Raw genomic sequence first — 23676 nt, forward strand, 5'->3', positions numbered from 1 at the left:
CCGATCCTTGTGGTATCACTGGTCACAGGCCTCCAGTCTGAAAAGCAACCCTCCACCACCACTCTCTGTCTTATACTGTCAAGCCAATTTTGTATCCAAATGACTAGTTCTTTGTTCTTATGTTGTGTTAGTAAATTGTCCTCTGGAGGGAATAGATAAGACAAGAGTAGAGAGGTTGTTTCCACTGGTGGGTGAAACTAGGACAAGAGGTCACCGCCTCAAAATTAGGGAAAGCAGATTTAGGAATGATTTAAGAAGAAACTTCTTCATTCAAAGGGTTGTGAATCGATGGAATTCCCGAACCAGTCAAGCATTTGAAGCTTCCTCAGTAAATGCTTTTAAAGCTAAGGTAGCTAATTTTTTGAACAGTAAAGGAATTAAGGGTCACGGTGAGAGGGCGGGTAAGTGGAGCTGAGGCCACAAAAAGATCAGCCATGATCTTATTGAATGGTGGAGGAGGCTTGAAGGCTCCTGGTTCTTACATTCTTGGCCATAGCTTATTTCTTTGCATTTCTCAGAGGTGAAGTACGGTTTTTCTGGTTGCACCAGTGAATAATTTAAATTCTTCTCAAAACAAAATTGTTTGCACACTTATAAAGGTCAAGTTCAACTTTTATTAAAGAAAGTAACATTATTTGTGTAAATAGTTTCAGTGTATTTATAAACAGCTCAACACATTTCTAGCAGTGATTTTCTACCTTGGCATTATCTTTAGACACCACACCAGTGAAAACATACTTCATTTTAGGGCATTATCAGGCTTGCAAATTCGTGCTGCAGGTCTTCATAAACTGGATAGGGATACAAAAGAGTTTTGCTCATGGTATCATGCCTGAATTGTCTAGAAATGTGCAATTTACTTCATACATAAAATACCAATAGAGAATCGATAAATGTTTAATTAAAGTAAACCAATAAAATGGAGATGAAGTGAGGTTAAATATGGAAAAGGTGAAACCAAAACAATGATCAATAATTAAGACTTAGGATCAATTACCCCTTTTGTGAATGAAAACCATTTAATTCTGGAGTCAGGGAATAAAGTGCCAGGATTGTTGCTTTGAATAACTGCAAGTAGGATGATAGTTTGGTAACTATGGTGAATGATTAGACTGGAAGTTATAAAAAGCAACATTATCAGTGAGCTTTTATCCTACAAGTATCAAAATCTTCTCTGTGCTATTTTAATTGTGCAATGGACCCCCTTAAACTAAGTGGACTGAGAACTCATTTCAAGTATTAAGTGCCAGAATTTGGCAGGCAGATGTTAAATCTTTGTACAGTGATTTGATTTTTAAGCATATGTTACTAGTGAACAGTGCTGCACCAAGCACAGAACTAGCATGTCCACTAATTGAGTTGGTCACTGGAACTTTTCTAAAAGATTTCTACTTTAGAGTACATAAGATTAAGTGGAACAAGATGAAACTAAATGATTGCCAATTGCACAGTTGTTGGATTTTCTTTCCCTGAAATTTTCTGAACATCAACAATCCCATGATATTTTAATTGTCAGGAAACAGAACTGCACTGTGCTTTTATTGATCATTTTGATAAACTTTGAAGCTCATCTTTGAAAAATGGATAGAAACAAATGTGGTCATTATTGATATCCACTAAACAACAATGACATTACAATAATAAATCCCATCCTTGTAATCCGTTGACATTATGAAATTATCCAATGGGTTATAGAACATTATTGCACTGTGAATCCATTACATAGTTATTAATAATCTGCAGGATAGAATAAGATCCTAAAGAAACTGAAACTAATTATATGATCATCTTAAAATTGTAAATATTCCATTGTTGAGACATTTCCTGCATGTGCTTGAAGCTAGAATTAGTCTAGCTAGTTGGTTAAGGCCTTCAGTGCAACTGCTTGTCAAAGCTATAGTAAAAAACGTCAAGCAATTGAACAGTTGGCCCAAAATATCTGAGACATTTTGATAGCACCTCTACATTGAAGGTGTTGAATATTCAATTTCTGACAGTGTAGGCATAAAAGCCTAAAAATACCAAAGAAAATAACGATAAAAAAGGATCAAAAGGAGTGGCAATTTAATAACGAATGAAAACTAAAATAAACTGAAGATTATTAGTCAACTCATTATAATTTTGAAGAATTGGCCATGTATTCCAAAGAGGTTTATATTTCCAATAAATTTCATCTCGATAAAAAACAAGAGTATTACTTACACCCTTGCACAGAAGTACAGTAAAGAGTAGAAGGTGAGTCACTAAACTTAATCGATTCAGGCACTAGCTAGGACTTGAGATAATGAGAAGCAAAGGACAATATTTGGGATTGCAGCAAATGTTCGAACTTCATTACTTAAAGAAAGCAGATGTTCTTACAAAACATATTTCCCAATTTTGGTGGCTCAAGATTGACATTGCAAAGGAAAGGGCTTCTGTATTTTTGTATAGAAAGGGGAATCGGAATAGATTGATTGCCTATCTGGTTGTAAATGCTATTGACAAGTATTGTTAGGAAGTGTGAAGGCCAGCATTTCAAACCTTTTATGACAGCAATTCTCGGACTGTAACAAAGAGCAAGAACGTGCTAATAATTCCATTCAGTGACTTGAAGGTAATGGCACTTGCTGAATTCTCGGTTGTTTTGGTCATGACATACGGAGTTGTAGTCATGTTGTATGGAGTTGTGGTCATGTTGTACGGAGTTGTGGTCATGTTGTACGGAGTTGTGGTCATGCTGTACGGAGTTGAAGTTTTCATAGTTGTAGAATTGTTTGTCGGAGCTGTGCAAAAAGAATCATTATTACTAAATTAGTAAAACATATGGAATCATGGAATTCACAGATAGAAGCATTGAATACACAAAACAGTAGACCTGTATTGAATCTTATGTAAAGCTCTGGTTAGATGCCAACAAAAACATTGTATCTAGCTCTGGTCACCACCTTTGAAAAAAGATATGGAAATCCTTCCAGCTTAATTGGAAGGTTTCCAGGACTGAGATGTTTTAGTTACTAGGTTAAGTTGGAAAGCCTGATATTGTTCCCCTTGGACTAAAGGAGATCAAGGGGAAGTTTGAGAGCAATGTTTAAGTGTATGACAGTGAGAAAGGATTCTTTTCATTAACTGATGGTACTAAGGGACAAAGATTTAAGATTTAGGGCTAGAGATGCAGTGGATATGAGGAAGAACTTTTTTAAAGCAGCAAGTATGAATGACCTGGAATCTACTGCCCCAAGAGTTGTGGAAAGAGAAACAGTGAATTAGTGATGAAGGTCTCCTGCCCGAAATGTCAATTTTCCAGATCCTCAGATGCTGCTTGACCTAGTGTGCTTTTCCAGCACCACTCTAATTTTGACAGTAATTTTAAATGTTTGTCACAAGGTCAGTTTCTCATCTGAACAGATGTCAAATGTGCATGTTCGGTTTATCACACGTGAAATATATAATTGTCCTGAATACAATCAAGATCCCTATCCCTTAATACATATACTCTGGACTGAAATAATTGCTACTGTGTTGCAAATACACTCAAATTCTTGAGCTAAATGAATTAGCCAGAGTTCCTCCTTCTGAGTACTTCAGCTCATCTTAAAATGTTCTAAGATACAATTCTACAGGCCCTAAAATCTCTCTGCTATCGTATTCAATTGGATAATTAAGTGAAATGTAGAAAGCTTTAAATGCAGGACATGACCGACAAATAAAACATTCTGAACACCCTCCAGATTTATTGAACAATTTTCAGGACAAGAGAACAGGCTGATTGTAATTTTTCTTTAATTCAATATATTTTTCTAATCAACCACTTATTACGTAACTCTTGAACAGGTGTGACATAAAACTGGGCCTCCTGGTCGAGGGACAGAGACATTACCACTACACCAAAAGAGGGACTTTTGTCTACTGCACCTGGCATTCCCAGGGGTCTCCCATCCAAATGCCAACCAGGCTGGAGTCTGCTTAGTTTCTAAAATTAAATGAGATCAGGCATTTTCAGACTGTATGGCTATAGGTGAGAAGTGATAACCAACTGAGCTTTTGAGTCATTAACATAACTTTTATAAACCGATTAGTGCAGGCTGAGAATAGTTTACACAAGATAGTTCAGGAATTGAACTCCCCTTGGTTCATATGACTTGTTATTGCCATACACAATTACTGATTTGATTATTAGTTTTGTTGGAGAGTGTGGGTAGGCTGAATTCAAAACATTTCCTTAAGTACTCAGAGCTAACAAATAACACAGAGAAGGAAAGCCATAAAATATAATCAGAATTAGAAAAAAAAGGAAGGCTCTTTGTTGTTACTCTCCGTTCATTATTAAACATTAAAATAAATCTTACCTAATCTGAGAGTTTTGTTCATGACATATGTCATATTTTCAGACATTTTGATAAAGGCTCTGGATGAAAAATGGAAACAAAATAAATGTCACACATCATTATTTATAATAACATGTTAAGAAATGCTTTAAATTATATCAAAATCTACTCAGGCTGATACAGGAAAAATCCTAAAAGTCCCCATTACTATTTATAGATCAATGGAAATCAAAAGCAACTTGATGGATTGATTTGCAAACGCAAATTTGACTTTTCCACATCATAATTATTTCTGATGCTTTTGTCTTTGGATAAATGAAGATTATGGTAATGGACAAAAGTTAATTTCTCTATCTTCAATGTTGATCAGAAGTTTTCTCACTGTCAGAATTAACCTAAATCAAGTAACTACTAATATGTTGAAACACAGATCTATATGAGGCCTATTACCTTAATTAAATTCATAATAAAAGACTTCTAATTATATTGAGCCTTTCACAACTGCAGGTTTTATAGACAATAAAATACTTTTGAAATGTTGTTCAACCTAAAATGGGACAGTAAATCATCTGGCATAGGAGGTGTTGAGAACACCCACATCTAAGTTTGCCTTGTTTTTGGCTGATTGTATTCAATGTGGGTTTGGAAGGGATAAGTGGTGGATTAGGTATGGTTGATGGACCCAGCTGACATTTCCTGCTATTATTTGTTTACTTCCAGTAGCTTTTACCTGTATTCTATGTCAGCCCAAAGTGCATTTTCAATGGTCAAATCGCATTAACACAGAGATTGAACAATATTTATTTGCTTCGTAATTGCAGCTACTGTAATGATTTGTTAAAAAAAAATACTGATTTACAATAGGTTTTGGTTAACCAACACCTTGATTTTAAAATTCTAATTCTTGTTTGTAAATGCTTCCATGGCCTTGTTGGTACCTATTTCTGTAGCTTCCTCTACCAACCCCTTAAGATACCTGTGCTGCTTTAATGCTGGTCTCTTAAGTTCTCCATCATCAATGACCCTGAACATACTAAGCATCTCCACCTCACTACCTCTCTGACTGATGATCTAACCTAATATCTCCTTATGTGACTTGTTTTCAGATTTTGTTTGAAAACTGTACTGGATTAATATTGATTAAGTTGTATCTGTACTACTCCAGATGCCAGATTTAAAAGAGCAGATCAGGGTGTATTGGATCATGCACTTGTGAAACATCCATGGCATTTGATAATTTATTTGTACGATAGTTAGGGATTATATATATGGCACTCATGCCAATAACAGCATTAGTACACTGAGTAGACATCAAGGAGAAGCTATGACAGAAACAAAATGAAACCATACTTGAATAAAATAGAGCCATGTGTGTCCATCATGCTTTCAGGTGACTTCCACATTTCAGTGAATGATAGGTTCCTGCTCCCATAAATTCCTTGGCAGTTTTCAGCATTTTCTGTCCAGTTCCCAATGCTGCTGCCATTATAAGAAGCTGAGAGGGCTACCATCACATTGGTTCCAGTTCCATTCACAGTGACTGGGGAAAAGAGAAGAAAAACACATTGTACTATTACTTGCATGGAACGTAACAAATGAAAATGTATCGATTTAGCTTTATGCATTTTGTTGAAATTTAGAGGCAATGTGAACTTCATTTGTGCTGCGCATGTAAGCGTCAGTTAAACACTACATTGCAGTAGTTGGGGTGTGGCCTGGTACAGTAAGATAGCATAATTTTCTTTCATAATTTTCTTCAGTAAGCTACAGTATTCAGCCAGAGGCTTTACTGCTCACAAAATCAGTAGCATGACAAGGGTCTGGGTGTAGCTGCCTTTCTTGAAAATACTAATTCATGCTATTTTTGTTGATGCTGATTGATCTGCTGATTACTTTCTGTAATTTCCTTTTATAACATACCAGTGAGGCAGCTTGCTTGCTACCAGCAACTCAAACAAAAGTGGGTAGAATGATTATTATTTCCCAATCTGTGCTGGTGAGAACAAAACTTCCTCCATTGCATAGGTTTCAACTTTTATTTGATCTAAGTCACGAACTAGGCTGGCTGTAGGATAAAATAAGGTTTAAGACCAGTGAGAAGCTTACTAGTTATAGTTTCTTAGAAACTCTTAATTCACTATAAATCTTGTCTAGATAGCTTGATGTTTCTTTCAGATGGATTTTTTTTTAAACTAAATATTGCCAGGTAGTCAGCTCAGTGATAACACACTGCCTCAAAAAATGTATGGCATGTAATGTGGTTTGTGTGGGCAGTGTTTACAGCTAGATGTAAATACTTATGAATATAAAGCATCTCTATCATGTCTTTCCTCTTCAAATATTAATCTAATGAATTGGTATCTTCAACAATGACCACCATAGAATCCCCATGGAAGCAAGCTGTTCAGTCCATTGAGTCCACACCATCCTTCTGAAGAGCATCCTACACAGAACCACCTACCCCCCCACCCCCACCCTTTCCTATCCATGTAACCCTGCATTTCCCATGACTAATCCACCTAACTTGCAGATCTTTGGACTGCGGGAGGAGACTGGAAGCGCCTGCAAGACATCTATGCAGATACAGGTAGAATGTGCAAACTCTTCACAGTCACCTGGGTGTGGGATTGAACGCAGGTTCCTGATGCTGAGAGACAGCAGTACTAACCACCTGCCACTATGCTGCCCTAAAAGCAAAAAAAAATTGCTTGGAATTGGAGTTTTGTTTTTCAGATTAACTTGACAGATTTTGTGATTTTGACTTCTCATCACCAAAGCCAAGATGTCAAAACTGAGAAATACTTGTTCCAAATTTGTATGTTTGTACAAGGAGCACTCCTCAGTGCAGTGTGCAGCATTTCATACACCCAATCTCTTTACTGATTCATTGACTGAGGCTGGCACTTCAATGTTAAATACTTTCTTTTGCATTTATTCTTGCGAGGAACTGGATTGAGGTCACCCACTCCCAATTAAACAAGAACCATGCAGGTGTCACCCAAAGAAAGCTTTCACCCAGTCAGTTAGAAGAGAAACCAAATGCAGAACGGAAAAAGGACAACATGATTCATTCAGACTTTTTTTTTCATTCCCCTCAGGTTAACATTTCTTCTTTGCCTATCTCCATTCCTGTCTGAAACACATTGTTGGCACTGTAGAAGAATGATCATGTTAGGTTATGGGTGACTGTTCGTATTATGCCGATATCACGTGCATCCACATTACCGTTTACAATCAATTGCATAAAGTTGTCAGTCTCTTTAATGAGCAACTTATATTTAGGTAGTGAGAGCTTCAGACTTTGTCTTGTTACCATAGTGGTTATCTGAGGTGGGAATAAGGCACACTATTGTGGCAGAGGCAAAATGAGCTCTTCTCAATATCAATATTGTTAACCTGGAGTGTTCAATGCAGCAACTAGGAGCCGGAGATAGCAACAGGTCCATGAAGGGAGGGAGGTGCCGGAGATGGAGAGGTCCATGAAGGGAGGGAGGTGCCGGAGATGGAGAGGTCCATGAACGGGAGGGAGGTGCCAGAGATGGAGAGGTCCATGAAGGGGAGGGAGGTGCCGGAGATGGAGAGGTCCATGAAGGGGAGGGAGGTGATGATGAAGTACTGATGAAGGATCCTGCACAAAATGTCGACTGTCCTCCTCCTCGGATGCTATCTGATCTACTTTGCTTTTTCCAGCGCCACATTTTATTGACTCTGTTAAATGCAGCAAGCCAAGCTCAAACAACATTTCATCCTCTGGAGTGTTAACTTGTAAGTTTATATGAAAACACATAAATCAATGGAAACCCTACTGAGAAATAGAGGACACAGGTTGGTAAGTGCAGAAATGAATTTATTGGAATTATTTTACTCGTTGTGAATTAGGTACCTTATGGGGAGCACTTATTTTCTTTTACAAACACCTTAAACAGTTTTTTTTTCCTCCAGTACCTGTCTAATTTATGTTCCAGTCAAATATTGAAGATAAATTTCAAGTTCGCATTGAGATGTGAGAAGTTTTGTCAACTGTACTTCACAGTCACAGTTTCCCTAAACTGGGTCCACCCTTCCAAATTACAGACATCATGTGACTCTTTAAAATGTCTGTTCTTGGATTTTCTCCAATTAAAAACCCTACACCTTTAAAAAAAAACTTTAAAATGAACCTTTTATACTCACTGTTAAATACGTTTTTCTATTATCTTATATAAATAACATTAGTTTCCACTGCAAACACAGTAAGGAACACCTTGCTCAAGATATTTGTTGTCGCTCAGGTGACCGAAACATTATGTTTAAAAGGTTTTGTTTATCTCAACCTTTTCAAAGCTTGCAGGACTGACACCATGCTATTTTAAACCAGTGTCTTAGCTTCCTGATCCAATTCTGGGCAAAATGATAATATAGTTCTATCCTCTATGACCTCAACATGAGCAGCACATATTCCCTCCTTGTGCCCCCTGTCACATCAGTGTATTCAAGTTTGCACTCTTGGGAGTCTTCAATTTCTCCTCACTTAGTGAACTATGTGCCACCTTCTATGTATAGGTCAACAATATCTAGTTTTCATGTTTTTGCCACCACAAAACTTCATGTCAGATGCTTTCCTGCCTGTCTCCTTGTCAAACATCAAGTTATTAAAGAATTTGTGACTTTGGCAGTGTTTGCAAGACCAACTTCATCTTAAACTTCATCAGAAACTTGGAATATTACCCCATGTCATCCAGCTGTCTGCTCAAGATTTTGTTGACTATTGTGAATTATCACCTGCTGACTCTCAACTGGACTTCCAAATCTGCATCCGGCCAATCTCCTAGATTACAACGGTGTTGCACACAGAGTGCCTCACAAAGAGACAAGGAAAAATTGGAACTTGGCCAAAAATCTAAAAGAATAGGAGGCATGAACTAAAGCTCAATCAAAGAGGTAGCTTTTATAGAAAAATGCAAGACTAAAGGGAGGAATTTCCAGAGAGTAGAGTCAAGTCAGTTGAAGACATAGTTATCTATTTCCACTTCTGGAACATCACCCAGCTTCAGCATGTCTTCATCTTAATTTTCATCTTTACCAACTTCTACTACAGAGAGCTGGTAGTGTAATGGACTAGTAATCCAGAACTCCAGGCTAAACATTTTGGGGAAAAGAGTGCTAAATCTGCCATTACAGATGTTGAAATATGAATTCAATAATAATCCAGATTAAAAAGCTAGCCCAATGATGACAGTGTAAGCATCGTTAATCATTGTAAACACCTGTCCGGCATATTCCTGATGAAGGGCTTATGCCCAAACCCTCGATTTTCCTGCTCCTCCTGCTGCCTGACCTGCTGTGCTTTTCCAGTACCACACTTTTCGACTTTGACTCTCTAGCATCTGCAATTCTCACTTTCTCCTGATTCGTTAAAGTCAATTAGGAAAAGGAGGCTTGTCAATCTTTACAAGCTCTGGCCTAAACAAATTCCTGACCCACTGGAATCTGATCGACTCTTAACTGTCCTCTGAGCAATTAGGGATGGGAATAAAAGCTGGCTGAGCCTGTGAAATCTGCATGCCCTGAATGAGGAGTTTATAAAGAAAAAAACTACATCCATAATTGTACAAAGACAAGTCTGCTCACACAGCAAAATACTGTGAAAGCTGGAAATCTGAAACATGCTCAGAAAATGCTGGAGAATCTCAACATGTCTGGCAGCATCTGTGACCAAGGAAGGGAGGTAACGTTTTGAATTCACTTTTCTTCAGATTTAAACTTTACATTTAGTGCTGTACCTAAACTCATTTCATACCATTTTCCTCCTCAGCTTTCCAACTATTTTGCTTTAAGTTATCTCCCAAAACCCTTCCCTTCAACATTGGGAGGCACTTTGTTATTTATCTCAAACTTTCCGAAATTTACACCCAGCAGACTGTTCTTATTACCCTGGAAAGACTTAAAACTGACTTTTACAATTGTCTCCTCAGTCATCTTGCTGAAGTTTATTCTACCTTTCAATCAGGTAAATTCCCAAGCAGGAGATAGGCATTAGAGATATGAATGCTGTTGTTACAGATTGAGGTGTGACTCCGTACCTATGAGAAACAGAGCCAAGACAGAAAACTATCATTTCACCATTTGGGTTAAAAGACGAGACAAAATATTTCAAGCTCGACAGCATTTTTCAATTCACACCTCCATCCATTGGTTTAAATGGAGAAGAGAATACAGAGACATTAGTTCTCAATCTATAGAATCTACACAGCGTAGGTTAATTTGATAAATTAGAAATTCCTTTCTTTCTTTTCTTTTAAAGGTAGTTTTGCAAAATAATAAATGTTAACGTATGAACTGGGAATATTAGTTGTTTTCCTGTGTCCATTGACCTATCACTTTATTTTCTTCTTTCCTGCAGTTTTTTTAAATCTAAAGATGCACCTGTGAAATGCTTTTAAGATACATTTCTCTAATGGACATGCTACATAAATGAAACGTGTTGCTTTTGTGGACAGCATAATAACTCAGATTGATCCTGCTCAGCAATTGGCACTGGATAGTTAACTCCGTGAGTATGGGTGGGAGCTTTATCTACAGCCAAAACCTGGGGCATTAAAGTTGTAGATTGGTACAAACATAACAGGGATTTTAACTTATTCCAATTTAACTTTTTTCATGCTCCTTTCTTAACGATTGAGAGTGGTGAAAATCCCCTCACAAACTTCACTGCACTCTGGTCTAGAGTTTTGAAGATGCCATATAAAAAAACTCTCTGTATGGTTTACAAAAACCATTGCCTAGTTTTCTTTTGTAATTTCGCTGTAAAGTGCACACATTTAGTGAGCAAACATTTAAGTGTACGAATTTTGGTTTTTAACAATTCATACCGAAGCAATCTAATCTAATCTAATCTAATTCGTGTGCTCTCTGCAGCTAGTTATTACAATGTGATTACAAAACTCCAATTAGCATCTTGTGATATATTTAAACATGAAATGACTCAAAAAACATTGTATTCTATATTTCATCATGTGAGATGGTTCATTCCCACATAGTTTCTTTGTCTTTCTGTGTAAGTGCCAAATAGAAGCTATTACAATGAGCACCACACCTGAACAAATACTGGTAGGTAAGTAGTACAATGATTGACTCAGATAGTCTTTTCAGAAGTCAATTAATATGAGTTGTTTAAACTCAGATTTTATAACAGTTAGAAATGTTACTTAAACATGGTAAAAAATTACAACTATACACTCACATTGGAATTTTCCCTCTATCACTCAGTGTGGTAAATTTATAAATTCTTAACCTGGTTATGACTCCAGTAAACATCTTGCAGAATAAAATAGATTTTACTCTAGACGTAAAAGCTCTTTCCTTTGAGTGAAGTTGCCTTTGCACCTCTCAGCTCACAAAGTAGGTTGGAAACAAATTAAAATAATACTTCCCAATAAAACTACAAACAATTATTTGAAATCCTTTGGAACAGAAAGTGTACTTAATAATCCAAACTTCGGTTTTTCCCGAAAATCTGGAAACATTTTCAGAATAGTTGAGCAAAAGAACAAATTTATGCATTTTACAAAGTTGATCAACAACTCACCGTTGTACTTGTTGTTGGGCATGAGGTATTTTGGATAAATCATTAAACTGAATGAGCCTCCCATCATAGCATTTTCAATCATGCAAGGGGTCTGAGAGTCAGCTGATGCATACTGAAGAAATAGACAAAGGAGTAGTGCTGATAAAACTGAAGCCATTTCTTTCTTCTAGAAGCTCCTTTGGATTGATTCAAAGATGAAGAGTCAGCAGCAGCTTGAGTTCTAATGAGTCTTGAGAGTCAGGTGCAGTTATATACAGAGGATGCACCTCCCCCAGGTTATTGAAACCGCAGGTAATTTGAATAATAATGACTCGAACTGATGGCATTTTTTTCTGCTCTGAGACCACTTTTTTTCAAAACATGCTTCCTTGTTTCACATAATAGCCCCACTTCTTTCACAAATTTTGGACAAACTAGGATTAAATTTGACTTTGGCAATGATCATTTGGTTGTCAAGCTATTTTATATTTCTCCCAAGTTTAATTTCCATTGACTCAATTCACTGTCACCTGCTGCATTGTACTCTATAAGCACAAGTTTTCCCCACTGATATTTAAGGCAATGTGATTTGGCAATAGTTAGCTTTAAGGTATGAGCACCAGGATCCCAAAGTAACGAATTTGAACAGCGCTCTTGGTGAATCGTTGAGGGCAATACAAGAATTTAAGTCTGAGGACAGGAGGAAAGAAAGAATGAAGGAAAGAAAGAAGCAATTGGGAACAAAGGAAGAAATGAGAGAAGGAATAAAAAAAAACAATGTTAGAATGTAAGAAAAAAGAATCAGAAATAAAAGTGCAGAAGGGAAAGAAACACGATAAAGAAGTAAAGTTAAAAACCAAGAAAAAGTTGACCTGTGCCTGTATAGAGGTTTTTACAATGCCACAGGTCTCAAAGTGCTTTTGGCCAAAACCTTCTGTGAAATTTAGTCCCTTTCCTAGGAAACACTGTGCTGTACAATATTCTGAGACTCCACAAGGAACAGAAACATTCATTTCCTGCATTCACTTCAAGAAGAAAGCCATTAAAATGAAAAGCATTTGGAGATTTTCAGTCATTATGAAGGTGCTACATAAATGCAAATTTAACTTTTTTTGCTTCCTTTTAAATTGCCAACACAGGCATTGTTAGTAAATGCAGGTCCCCAAGCTTTGGTTAGAGAATTGTTTTCTGTGATGGTTTTAATGCCTTGCCAAATAACTATTCAGATCATACAACAATAAAGTCGCGAACATCCCCTTAAAATTGCACAAAGCTTTAGGTAGATAGTAGATGAGTCATGAAGAATTAAGAGATCTGTGTTATTGGTTTGGTGTTGATTTCCTTAAAGGCACATCTGATACCAACTATACCTCTGAGTTTCTTCCTGCTCAAGAAGGAAGCAGCGAGTTATTTACTGAAGTATTACGAATGCCTGGGGCAGCAGAGAGGGAAGGGAGGGGATCACAATTGTGTCTTCCACTTTGTAGGGAATATCCTTCAAATCCCCTCCATTATAATGAGCTGAAGCATCAGCTGCTAATCTCTTTCACTCCCTCAAAACCCCACATTCATTTTTGTCCATTGATTTAATTTTGTTACACTCTACTGTGGCAGTACAAATGAGTAGTTCTTCATTATCTTTAAGATGGGAAATGACTTTTTATCAGATTCTTAGGGTTAATGTTCATAAACCAAGAAAAAAATAATTTTGCTATATTGTGGCAAGAGCAAGAAGGAAGTCCAATGGAACGTTGACTCTGATTTCTCTCCACAGATTCTTTGATTTGACTTGATTTCATTTGATTTGATTTTTTTTGGTCACATGTATCTAATTTGAGTGAAAAGCTTTGCTAAGGCTTATGCCCAAAATGTCAACTCTCCTGCTCCTTGGATGCTGCCTGACCTGCTGTGCCTTTCCAACATCCTACTTTTAGACTCCAGCAGTGGAGGCAGATCATAGTAAGCAAGGACAGACAGATCATAGGGTGAAACAAGATTTGAACAGACTAAGGCATAAAGGTTACAATGCCCAGGATGTTCGCAAGGCAAGATCAACATTAACAAGATCAGCCTGACCTGCTGAGCTTTTCCAGCGATTTTTGTTTTTTGGATTCTGATTTCCAACATCCACAGTTCTTTTGATTTTTATTTAACATTTAACTCACTGTCACATCTCTTCCAGGCATGCCCACCTTGATGAAGTTCTGCTCCTCTCTTTGATAGGATTTCCATTCCAATCATTTTTCTTGTCTGCTGTCATTAATTCCATTGTCACTCCTGGTGTTTGACTAGATGTTTGCTGAAACACGTTTCCACAGCCACAACACATTCCTTAGTGACTGCCTCTGGCTCAGATTCACCCAACTCAGTCCAACTCAAGTTTCATCCCTCGTGCTTTGAAGCCACCCAGGATCGCACGATGTTTAACGTTCCACAGACAGCTGTACTCACCACATCCTGAGATCCACACCCAGCGCCAAACATCACCACATGCACACTCTTGACTTCTCTCTCCACAGCACTACTTCACACTAACTCAGAGTTACACTGCTCCCCAGTTTCACTTCATCCTCCGGCTTATTCAATGTACTAACAAGAAACTTTGCTTTTCCTTTCAGGAATCTGTGAACACAAGATGCAACAACGCAAAGGTACCCATGGCCCTCTGGAACCTTCCTGCCCTCCCCTTCCCTCTGACTCCATCCCCTCTCCCGACTTCACCTCCTGTCTGTATTTGTGATCCCTTCTGACTTTCCACTCTCCGCTGCTGAATGTAAAGTAATTAGCAAAGGTTTCAGTTTTACCCCTTTGTCCCCACCTTTCGGGCACAACATGACATTGAACTCTTCTTCCATTGTCTTCCCTCCACGTTCATATCTTTGGATGAGAGTCCTGTCCCCATCCCTCTATCTTCTCCTTTTCCTTACTTGGCACTCTGTTTCCATTTCTGAGGATAGGCTGGCCACCAATATCCACTACTGACTCCCACAGTAACCTTGACTATGTATCCTCATGCCTTGCTTCCTGTAAAGAGTCTATTCCATTTTCCCAGTTCCTCTGTCTCAATCACATCTGTTTTGTTGATGCCAATTTCGACAAGGGAGCCTCCAAATATCCATCTTCAACCTCAACTGAAGATTTCCCAGCACCGTGGTTGTCAGGGGCCTCAGTGTGATGCACTTTGGCCATTACCTCCACATTTCCCTCCCACAGCAACAACAGAATCCCCCTTATCCTCACCCACCACTACACCAACATCTAAATCCAGAGGATCATTAGCCACCATTTCTGTCACCTCCAGTGAGATACCACCACCAGACACATATTTCTCTCCTTGTCAGCCTTCTGCAGAGGCCATTCCCTCCAGGACACCCTGGTTCACTCCTCCTTCACTCCCAACACCCCATCACAGCCCTGTGCCATCTTTCCCAGCAACCGCAGGAGCATGTAACTCCCAGTTTACTCCCTCTAGCCTCAGTATCCAATGACCCAAACATAACTTGCAATAACTCCCAGATGAAACAATGCTTGACTTAAACTTCACTCATCTAGTCGACTGCATTCGCTGCTCATAACGTGGTCTCATCTACTTTGGAGAAACGAAACATAGACTGGGTGACCATTTCACCAAACACCTATAGTCTGTCTAGAAAAAGACTCTTGAGTTTCAAGTGGCTTGCCACTTTAACAAACCACTCTGTTCACTGGCCAACATCTCTGTCTCAGGTTTGCTGCAGTGCTCCAGTGAAGCTCAGTGCAAACTGAAAGAACAACACATCATTTTCCGTTTGGGAACTCTACAGCCTTTTGGACTCAATGTTGAGTTCAACAACTTTATGTCTTGAAGCATCTTTCCCGACCCTGAACCCCCAACCAGGGCCTAGTTATCACATGCAAAAATAGAAATTGCTGAAAAAGCTTAGTAGGTCTAGCAGCACCTGTGGAGAGAAATCAGAGTTAATGTCTTGGGTTGAGTGACCCTTCCTCAGAACTCGCTAACCAGAGCTGGTTATCACATGGTCTGTTATTGCACACAACCCAACGTTTGACATTAATAGTCAGCATTTGCAGTCATTCATTCTCCTAGGCTGACCGTGATGAAAATTCTTTATTGTCAGATGCATTCAATATAAAATACAATTAAAATGTATAAGTTCACTTGTACATAAGCGCGACTCATGTAATAAAATAAAGAAAGATAAGTTAAAGAGAGTCCAACTTTTCCTTCCCTGCCGCTATAGCATACCACTATCAATTATCCACCCCTTTGTCTGTCCAAATGTTCTTGTCTCTCTTTGGGCTCTATCTCCACCTATCGTTTACTCCTTACTCCCACCCCTCACCCTATCTTCTGCTTAAAAAACAACCTTTTCTAAGCTGCCATCAGATCTGAGGAAGGGTCTTTGAACCTGGAACTTAAAAATCTGATTTGTCTTCACAGATGCCGTCGGGCCTGCTGAGATTTTCCAGCAACTTTGGTTGTTGTTTCATGTAACTGGGATTATTTACAATGCACACAGTAGTTTTGGTAGGTAATATATTAATCAGATAAGTCAGACCAACTCTTTGTTTTTGCTTACAGTATTGATGGTGTCATGGTGATGAAAGCATCATGCTCCCAGATTCAGAGCTGTTTGCTTTGAAGGCAATTAATGGTAAACCTTCCAGAAAACAACACACTAATTCAGTCATCATGACTGAGCTTGTCATTCAGACTTGCAGGGGAGAAGAACTCAATGGGATAGGAAACATTCAATCCAATTCAAGCTCAGTCCTTTGCACACTAGAGAGGGGGGTTTGCGTTAAAATCAAAGCTGCAATGTCCATCAAGGACTTGCACTCATGCAGAAGTATTCATTGGCACCCCCCCTCCCCCCGCCGCCGGCCCTCCAAGAATTACTCAAAACAGTTAATAACCCATGAAGTACTTTTCAAATGCAGTCATTGTTGTAATATGGCATCCACTGCATGCAATTTACATCCATTATGACGCGCAGTAATGTGATAATAACTGGGTAATCACATTCTGGTAATATAGTTTAAGGGATAATTCTTGATCAAGTCATCGGGGGAAAATTTCCCAAATGTTTCCAAAGCAGTGCCATGTCACGATTTGTGTCTCTCTGAGAGGATATAGCTCTGAGGATTATTAACTGACTGGGTCGATACAAAACAGTCATTGAGACCTGAGTTCAATTCTCACCTGCTCCTATAACATTTCTGAACAAGTTGATTAGAAAAAGTATCTAAAAAGTGGTAATTGAGGGTTCTTGTGGTACAGAGGTAGTGTCACTGTCTCTGAAGCAGGAAGCCTGCATTCAAGTGACCCCGGCTCCAGAAATGTATATAAGCATCTTGGAAGAGGTTGATTAGAAAGTATCTTTCAAAGTGGGAATAGATGGGGCTGGAATTTGGAGGGAACTAAAAGATGGGGTCCTTAATAGACTCTGAAAAATGAGTTGCTGGAAAAGCACTTCTTTATGCCTGAAACGTCGATTCTCCTGCTCCTTGGACGCTGCCTGACCTGCTGCGCTTTTCCAGCAACACATTTTTCAACTCTGATCTCCAGCATCTGCAGTCCTCACTTTCTCCTCCTTAATAGATTCTGTACTCCAAAGGAAAGTGCTTGGTTTCTGTTTCACTGACTGACCTGACATGAATTGACACTTCATGAGGTTGAAATTCAAGCAGAGAAATATAGGGAGGGTCTTACAGAACTTAAGGCACAGGTACTGTTGGTGAAACAGTTAGAGTTAGAGATGTTCAAGAGGTTAAAATTAGATAAGTACATGTACCTTCAAAAGATTGTTAGGTAGAAGAGATTATGTGGATCAGAAGAAGTAAAACTTCGGAAGGAATTGAAATTAAGGATGAGATTTTAAAAACAAGACTGGGAACAAATTTGAGTCAGTGAACACAAGGAATTACATTCTGAGGCAGGCAGCAGAGTTTTGATTTCCTTCAAATCTATTGCAGACAGGATGTGCAAGAACAGCTGGAATTGCATTAAAATAGCTGAGCCTTGAGGTTGTAGAGAATTGAACAAGAAGCAGATTTGCTGAGCCAGGGTGAAGCTGGATGCTGTGAAAGAGACCTTCTTAGCGTCGCTGCAAGTTTATAACTGAGTGCTCATGATGGGGTGAACTATAGCGTCAAGTTTACATATAAATTAATGCCAGGAAGGAGGATGGAATTAGTAGAAAGGGAACAAAGTTTGGATTGTGGACTAAAACAATACCTTTAATTGGAGAGATTTCTGCCCATTCAGTGATTTTTTTTTATTTCAAAAATATACTTTATTCATAAAAAGATTGATGGTCTGTACATTTGATCATGCCATACATATGTCCACATTTACAAACACAGATTCGAATTTATCAATGTCATTTACAATCCTGTGCATTTTTCAATCTTGTACATATATTTGGCTGAGGCATCAGCAGAGCCCAAAAAAAACGTCCGCGTGGGCCCCCTGTTCTTCTTTAGGCAGGCCGATCTTACACGGTGGTCTTTCCCCACCGCGCCTTGGCGGCAGCTGCCCCAAGCTTCAGCGCGTCCCTCAACACGTAGTCTTGGACCTTGGAATGTGCCAGTCTGCAACATTCGGTCGGGGTCAACTCCTTAAGCTGGAAGATCAACAGGTTTCGGACCGCCCAGAGAGCGTCCTTCACCGAGTTGATGATCCTCCAGGCGCAGTTAATGTTCGTCTCGGTGTGAGTCCCGGGGAACAGGCCGTAGAGCACGGAGTCCCGCGTCACGGCGCTGCTCGGGACGAACCTCGACAAGCACCACTGCATTCCTCTCCAGACTTCCTCTGCATAGGCACATTCCAGAAGGAGGTATGTGACAGTCTCGTCCCCCCCGCAGCCACTTCGAGGGCAGCGTGCGGTGCGGCAGAGAGTCCGGGCGTGCATAAAGGATCTCACAGGCAGAGCCCTTCTCACCACCAGCCAAGCCACGTCTTGGTGCTTGTTGGAAAGTTCTGGCGATGAGGCATTCTGCCAAATGGCTTTGACAGTCTGCTCAGGGAACCGCTCGACAGGATCCGCCCTCTCCTTTTCCCGAAGGGTCTCAAGGACGCTACGTGCTGACCACTTCCTGATGGACTTGTGGTCAAAGGTGTTTTTCCTCATAAATTTCTCCACGAAGGACAGGAGATACGGAACGGTCCAACTACTCGGAGCGTTCCGCGGCAGCGAGGCCAGGCCCATCCTTCGCAACACCGGGGACAGGTAGAACCTCAGTACGTAGTGACACTTGGTGTTTGCGTACCGGGGATCCATGCACAGCTTGATGCAGCCACACACAAAGGTGGCCATCAGGGTGAGGGTGGCATTGGCCGTGTTTTTTCCCCCATTGCACCGGTCTTTGTACATAGAGTCTCTGCCCATTCAGTGATATTTGTTGGAGAAGCAGTCTGATATTTGATCAATATTGGAAAATTGGGTAGAAATGGTTGTAAGGTAGAGTTAGATGGCTGCCATCAGCGTGCAGGTGACCTGGTGAAAGGACAGATCTTGGTGAGAAAGAGAAGAGAGCTAAGGATAGAACCAGCTGAAATGAGTACTGCAAAGGACAGTAAAGTGTTGCAGGTGCATGCTGTGGTCAACTGCACCAAAGGTAGCAGACAGTGTAAGAGAGTGATTCGCCATTGTCATAGCCACTTAGGATGTCATTTGTGACTTAGTGATGTTTTAGGTTCTGCAATATCGAAATTTGAATTTGGCCTTTCGGGTTACTCCAATGAGCTCTCATTTCTGAAATCATTCTAATCTTGCTGTCAATGATAGAAATGGGAAAATACGTATGAATTGAGAATCATAATAAATGCAAAGAATGGATCTAATGCCCTCTTGTGGGTATATTTTGTACTGCAGCAATACAATCACGAACAACATCATGCAGGAAGAAACTGATTGATTTGACTTAAAATGACTTTTTTAGCCTACCAACTTCGTACCTCCCAAACCAGGACTCTTTTTCATGGAAAAGAGAAGATAAAGAGGACATTTGATAAAGGTGTTCAAAATCCTTGGGATTTTATAAGTCCGTAACTGGCAGCAGCAATCTATTTACTGGGTCTCCTGGCACTCCATGGGGGACATTCAATTGGAGGACCTCCCCAGTATGATAGAGGTACAGAGGAAAGACCCCAGCCCTGGGCTCATAAGGACCTGGGAGGAACTGAAGGCCATGGGTGGGAGTGATCTTTGAAAAGTTCAGAATGGCATTGCATGACCCATTTTTCATTCTTGGGGTTTAGTTTGAAGCCAGCGAAGGGTCATTAACGCAAAGAAACTTTATGGCTAAAAATCACATAACACCAGGTTATAGTTCTAACATGTATATTTGGAATCACCAGCTTTTGGAGCACTGCTCCTTCATCGGGTGGTTGTGAAGGTTAGAGAGTCATAGAGTCATAGAGATGTACAATATGAAAACAAACCCTTCAGTCCAACCCGTCCATGCCGACCAGATATCCCAACCCAATCTAGTCCCACCTGCCAGTACCAGGCCCACATCCCTCCAAACCCTTCCTATTCATATACCCATCCAAATGCCTCTTAAATGTTGCAATTATACCAGCCTCCACCACTTCCTCTGGCAGCTCATTCCATACATGTACCACCCTCTGTGTGAAAAAGTTGCCCTTTAGGTCTCTTTTATATCTATCCCCTCTCACCCAAAACCTATGCCCTCTAGTTTTGGACTCCCCAACCCCAGGAAAAAGACTTTGCCTATTTATCCTATCCATGCCCCTCATAATTTTGTAAACCTCTATAAGGTCACCCCTCAGCCACCAATGCTCCAGGGAAAACATCCCCAGCCTGTTCAGCCTCTCCCTGTGGCTCAAATCCTCCAACCTGGCAACATCCTTGTAAATCTTTTCTGAACCCTTTCAAGTTTCACAACATCTTTCCCATAGGAAGGAGACCAGAATTGCACACAATATTCCAACAGTGGCCTAACCAATAATCTGACCTCCCAACTCCTGCACTCAATACTCTGACCAATAATGGAAAGCATACCAAATGCCTTCTTCACTATCCTATCTACCTGCGACTCCAATTTCAAAGAGCTATGAACCTGCACTTCAAGGTCTCCATGTTCAGCAACACTCCCTCGGACCTTACCATTAAGTGTATAAGTCCTGCTAAGATTTGCTTTCTCAAAATGCAGCACCTCGCATTTATCTGAATTAAAATCATGATCACAGAATTTATAGCCAAAGGAGTCCAGTGTCATGGAGGTGAGACACAGTGAACAATCTTAGATTAAGACTTCCATCTTTTATTTGAGTCCATCACCCCATGAAGATTGCTTCATGATCGTGGAGATATCAAGCAATCTGCTTGTCACTGATCATGAGTGGTGAGTTTCTTCTTAGAATTATTTGAACTTTGTCATTATTATACACAAGAAGTAAAAAAGGAATATAATGAAAGATAATCAGAGCAAAATTATACCCACAGTAGGGGCATCTTCACTTGTGGAGTGGGTGGATAAGCCGAAGAGGCACTGAGGTATCTGACTCATCACATATTTGAACATAGAACTTATGAAATAAGAGCAGAAAAGGTTTCTTGAGAATGCGCCACCATTCAATAAGATCGTGGTTGATCCACTTGCATTTTAAATTCTACATTTCCACCTACCCTGATAACCCTTGATTTCATTCCTCCGGGTAATTTCCCAGGCCCAACCATCATCAGCAGCTTTACCAATGACCTTCCCCCCCATTATCGGTACAAACTCTGAAATGTTCACTGATAATTGTACAATGTTCAGCACCATTCACAACCCCTCAGGTACAAAAGCATTCCGTGACCAAATGCAACAAGGTCAATAAAGGACGAAAAGATTCTGGGTAATTCAAGATGGAAGATGGGAAAATGTAAGAGCTGCTCCTTTATTGAGGTATTTTAGGTGTTGGAGGTGATTTCCTCGAATTCCAGGAGCAGCAATTACTGTTTTATATGCTGTTGTATTGTTTTGGAACTTTGGAAAAAAAAAGTCAAAACAACAGCATTTTTAAAAGGGAGAAGAACTAACAAAGGAAGCACATGGTGAGGTCAGTGCAGGGGAGGGAGAGAGAGAGAGAGAGAGAGAGAGAGAGAGAGAGAGAAACTGACACAGCAGTGAACCTGCATAGTTACTGCCTTTGCTGTTTGAATTAATGTATTGCTGGACATTGGAGTGCGTCTGGGAAAATTAACAAACAGTGAAATTCACAATTGATCCTGGAGGAACTGTTTGGGTGAAGTTTACAGCACAGAAGCAGATAAGTGTACTGTTTTTAAGTGTGACCTACAGAAAGTCTGCAGTAGTGAGTAGAATGGGTCCTTTCTTGATTATATGTTTTTTGAGACATGTCTTTTGATTAAACTTCAAATATAAGCTATAATTATTAATTTAAACTGGGGCAGTGTTTTGTAGAGAAATAAAACAATGTTAATTTTCTGGGTCTGTAGATTGTAAAGGAGCAAAAATGGCCTTTATTAGAGTGATATGCGCTTCTTGTCAGATGAGGGAGTTTAAAGAGAGTTTAAAGGTTACTGCGGATTATATCTGCATTTAATGCTGTTGGATGCGAATCTTGTCAGATCGAGTGGATCGGTTGGAGAGACAGATAGAAGCGATGAGGAATTTTCAACAGCAACAGTATGTGATGGATGACAGTTATAGGAAGGGGGTAAAGTCTCAGATACAGTCACATAGATGGGTTAACTCCAGGAAGTGTAAGAGAGGTAAGCAGCTGGTGCAGGAGTCTTCTGTGGCTATATCCATTTTAAACAGGTATGCTGTTTTGGAAAATGTAGGGGGTGATGGATTCTCAGTGGAACGTAGCACGAACAGCCAAGTTTCTAGTATTGAGACTGGCTCGAATGCAATGAGAGCTACGTCGGGTTCCAAGAGATCAATTGTGTTAGGGGACTTTCCAGTCCGTGGTACAGACAGACATTTCTGTGGCCAGTAGTGAAAAATCAGAATGTTGTGTTGCTTTCCTGGTGCCAGGATCAAGGATGTCTCAGAGAGGGTGCAGAATGTTCTCAAGGGGGAGAGGGGCCAGCAAGAGGTCATTGTCCACATTGGAACCAACGACATAGGAAGGGAAAAGGTTGAGATTCTGAAGGGAGATCACAGAGAGTTAGGCAGGAATTTATAAAGGAGATCCTCAAGAGTAATAATATCTGGATTACTCCTGGTGCTACGAGCTAGTGAGGGCAGGAATAGGAGGATAGAACAGATGAATGCAAGGCTGAGGAATTTGTTTGTGGGAGAAGGATTCACATTTTTGGATCATTGGAATCTCTTTTGGGGTAAAAGAGACCTGTACAAAAAGGACGGTTTGCACCTAAATTAGAAGGGGATTAATATACTGGCAGGGAAATTTGCTAAAGCTGCTTGGGAGAGTTTAAACTAGTAAGGTGGGGGAGTTGGGACCCAGGGAGATAGTGAAGAAAGAGATCAATCTGAGACTGGTACAGTTGAGAACAGAAGCGAGTCAAATAGTCAGGGCAGGCAGGGACAAGGTAGTACTAATAAATTAAACTGCATTTATTTCACTCCAAGGGGCCGAACAGGGAAGGCAGATGAACTCAGGGCATGGTTAGGAACATGGGACTGGATATCATAGCAATTACAGAGACATGGCTCAGGGATGGGCAGGATTGGCAGCTTAATGTTCCAGGATACAAATGCTACAGGAAGGATAGAAATGGTGGCAAGAGAGGAGGGGGAGTGGCATTTTTGATAAGGGATAGCATCACAGCTGTGCTGAGGGAGGATATTCCCGGAAATACATCCAGGGACGTTATTTGG

At 39.9% G+C, this 23676-nt stretch overlaps 1 protein-coding gene across 2 annotated transcripts; it reads right to left on the reverse strand.

Moving 5' to 3' along the window:
- Positions 1-591: 591 nt before the first annotated feature.
- On the reverse strand, positions 592-12102 carry LOC140494141 (uncharacterized). 2 transcript variants are annotated; one of them, XM_072593191.1, is made up of 5 exons: positions 11875-12102; positions 5658-5847; positions 4329-4387; positions 2524-2765; positions 592-791 (listed from the first exon to the last, which is right to left on the reverse strand). In XM_072593191.1, exons 1-4 carry the CDS (start codon positions 12029-12031, stop codon positions 2527-2529), a joined length of 645 nt encoding a protein of 214 aa, XP_072449292.1. In that variant the 5' UTR covers positions 12032-12102; the 3' UTR covers positions 592-791; positions 2524-2526. The 2 variants fall into 2 exon arrangements, with proteins under 2 accessions (XP_072449292.1, XP_072449291.1); XM_072593190.1 differs by having other exon boundaries at positions 592-2765.
- Positions 12103-23676: the final 11574 nt, after the last annotated feature.

This window comes from Chiloscyllium punctatum, chromosome 23, assembly GCF_047496795.1.
Source record: "Chiloscyllium punctatum isolate Juve2018m chromosome 23, sChiPun1.3, whole genome shotgun sequence".
NCBI lineage: Eukaryota > Metazoa > Chordata > Chondrichthyes > Orectolobiformes > Hemiscylliidae > Chiloscyllium > Chiloscyllium punctatum.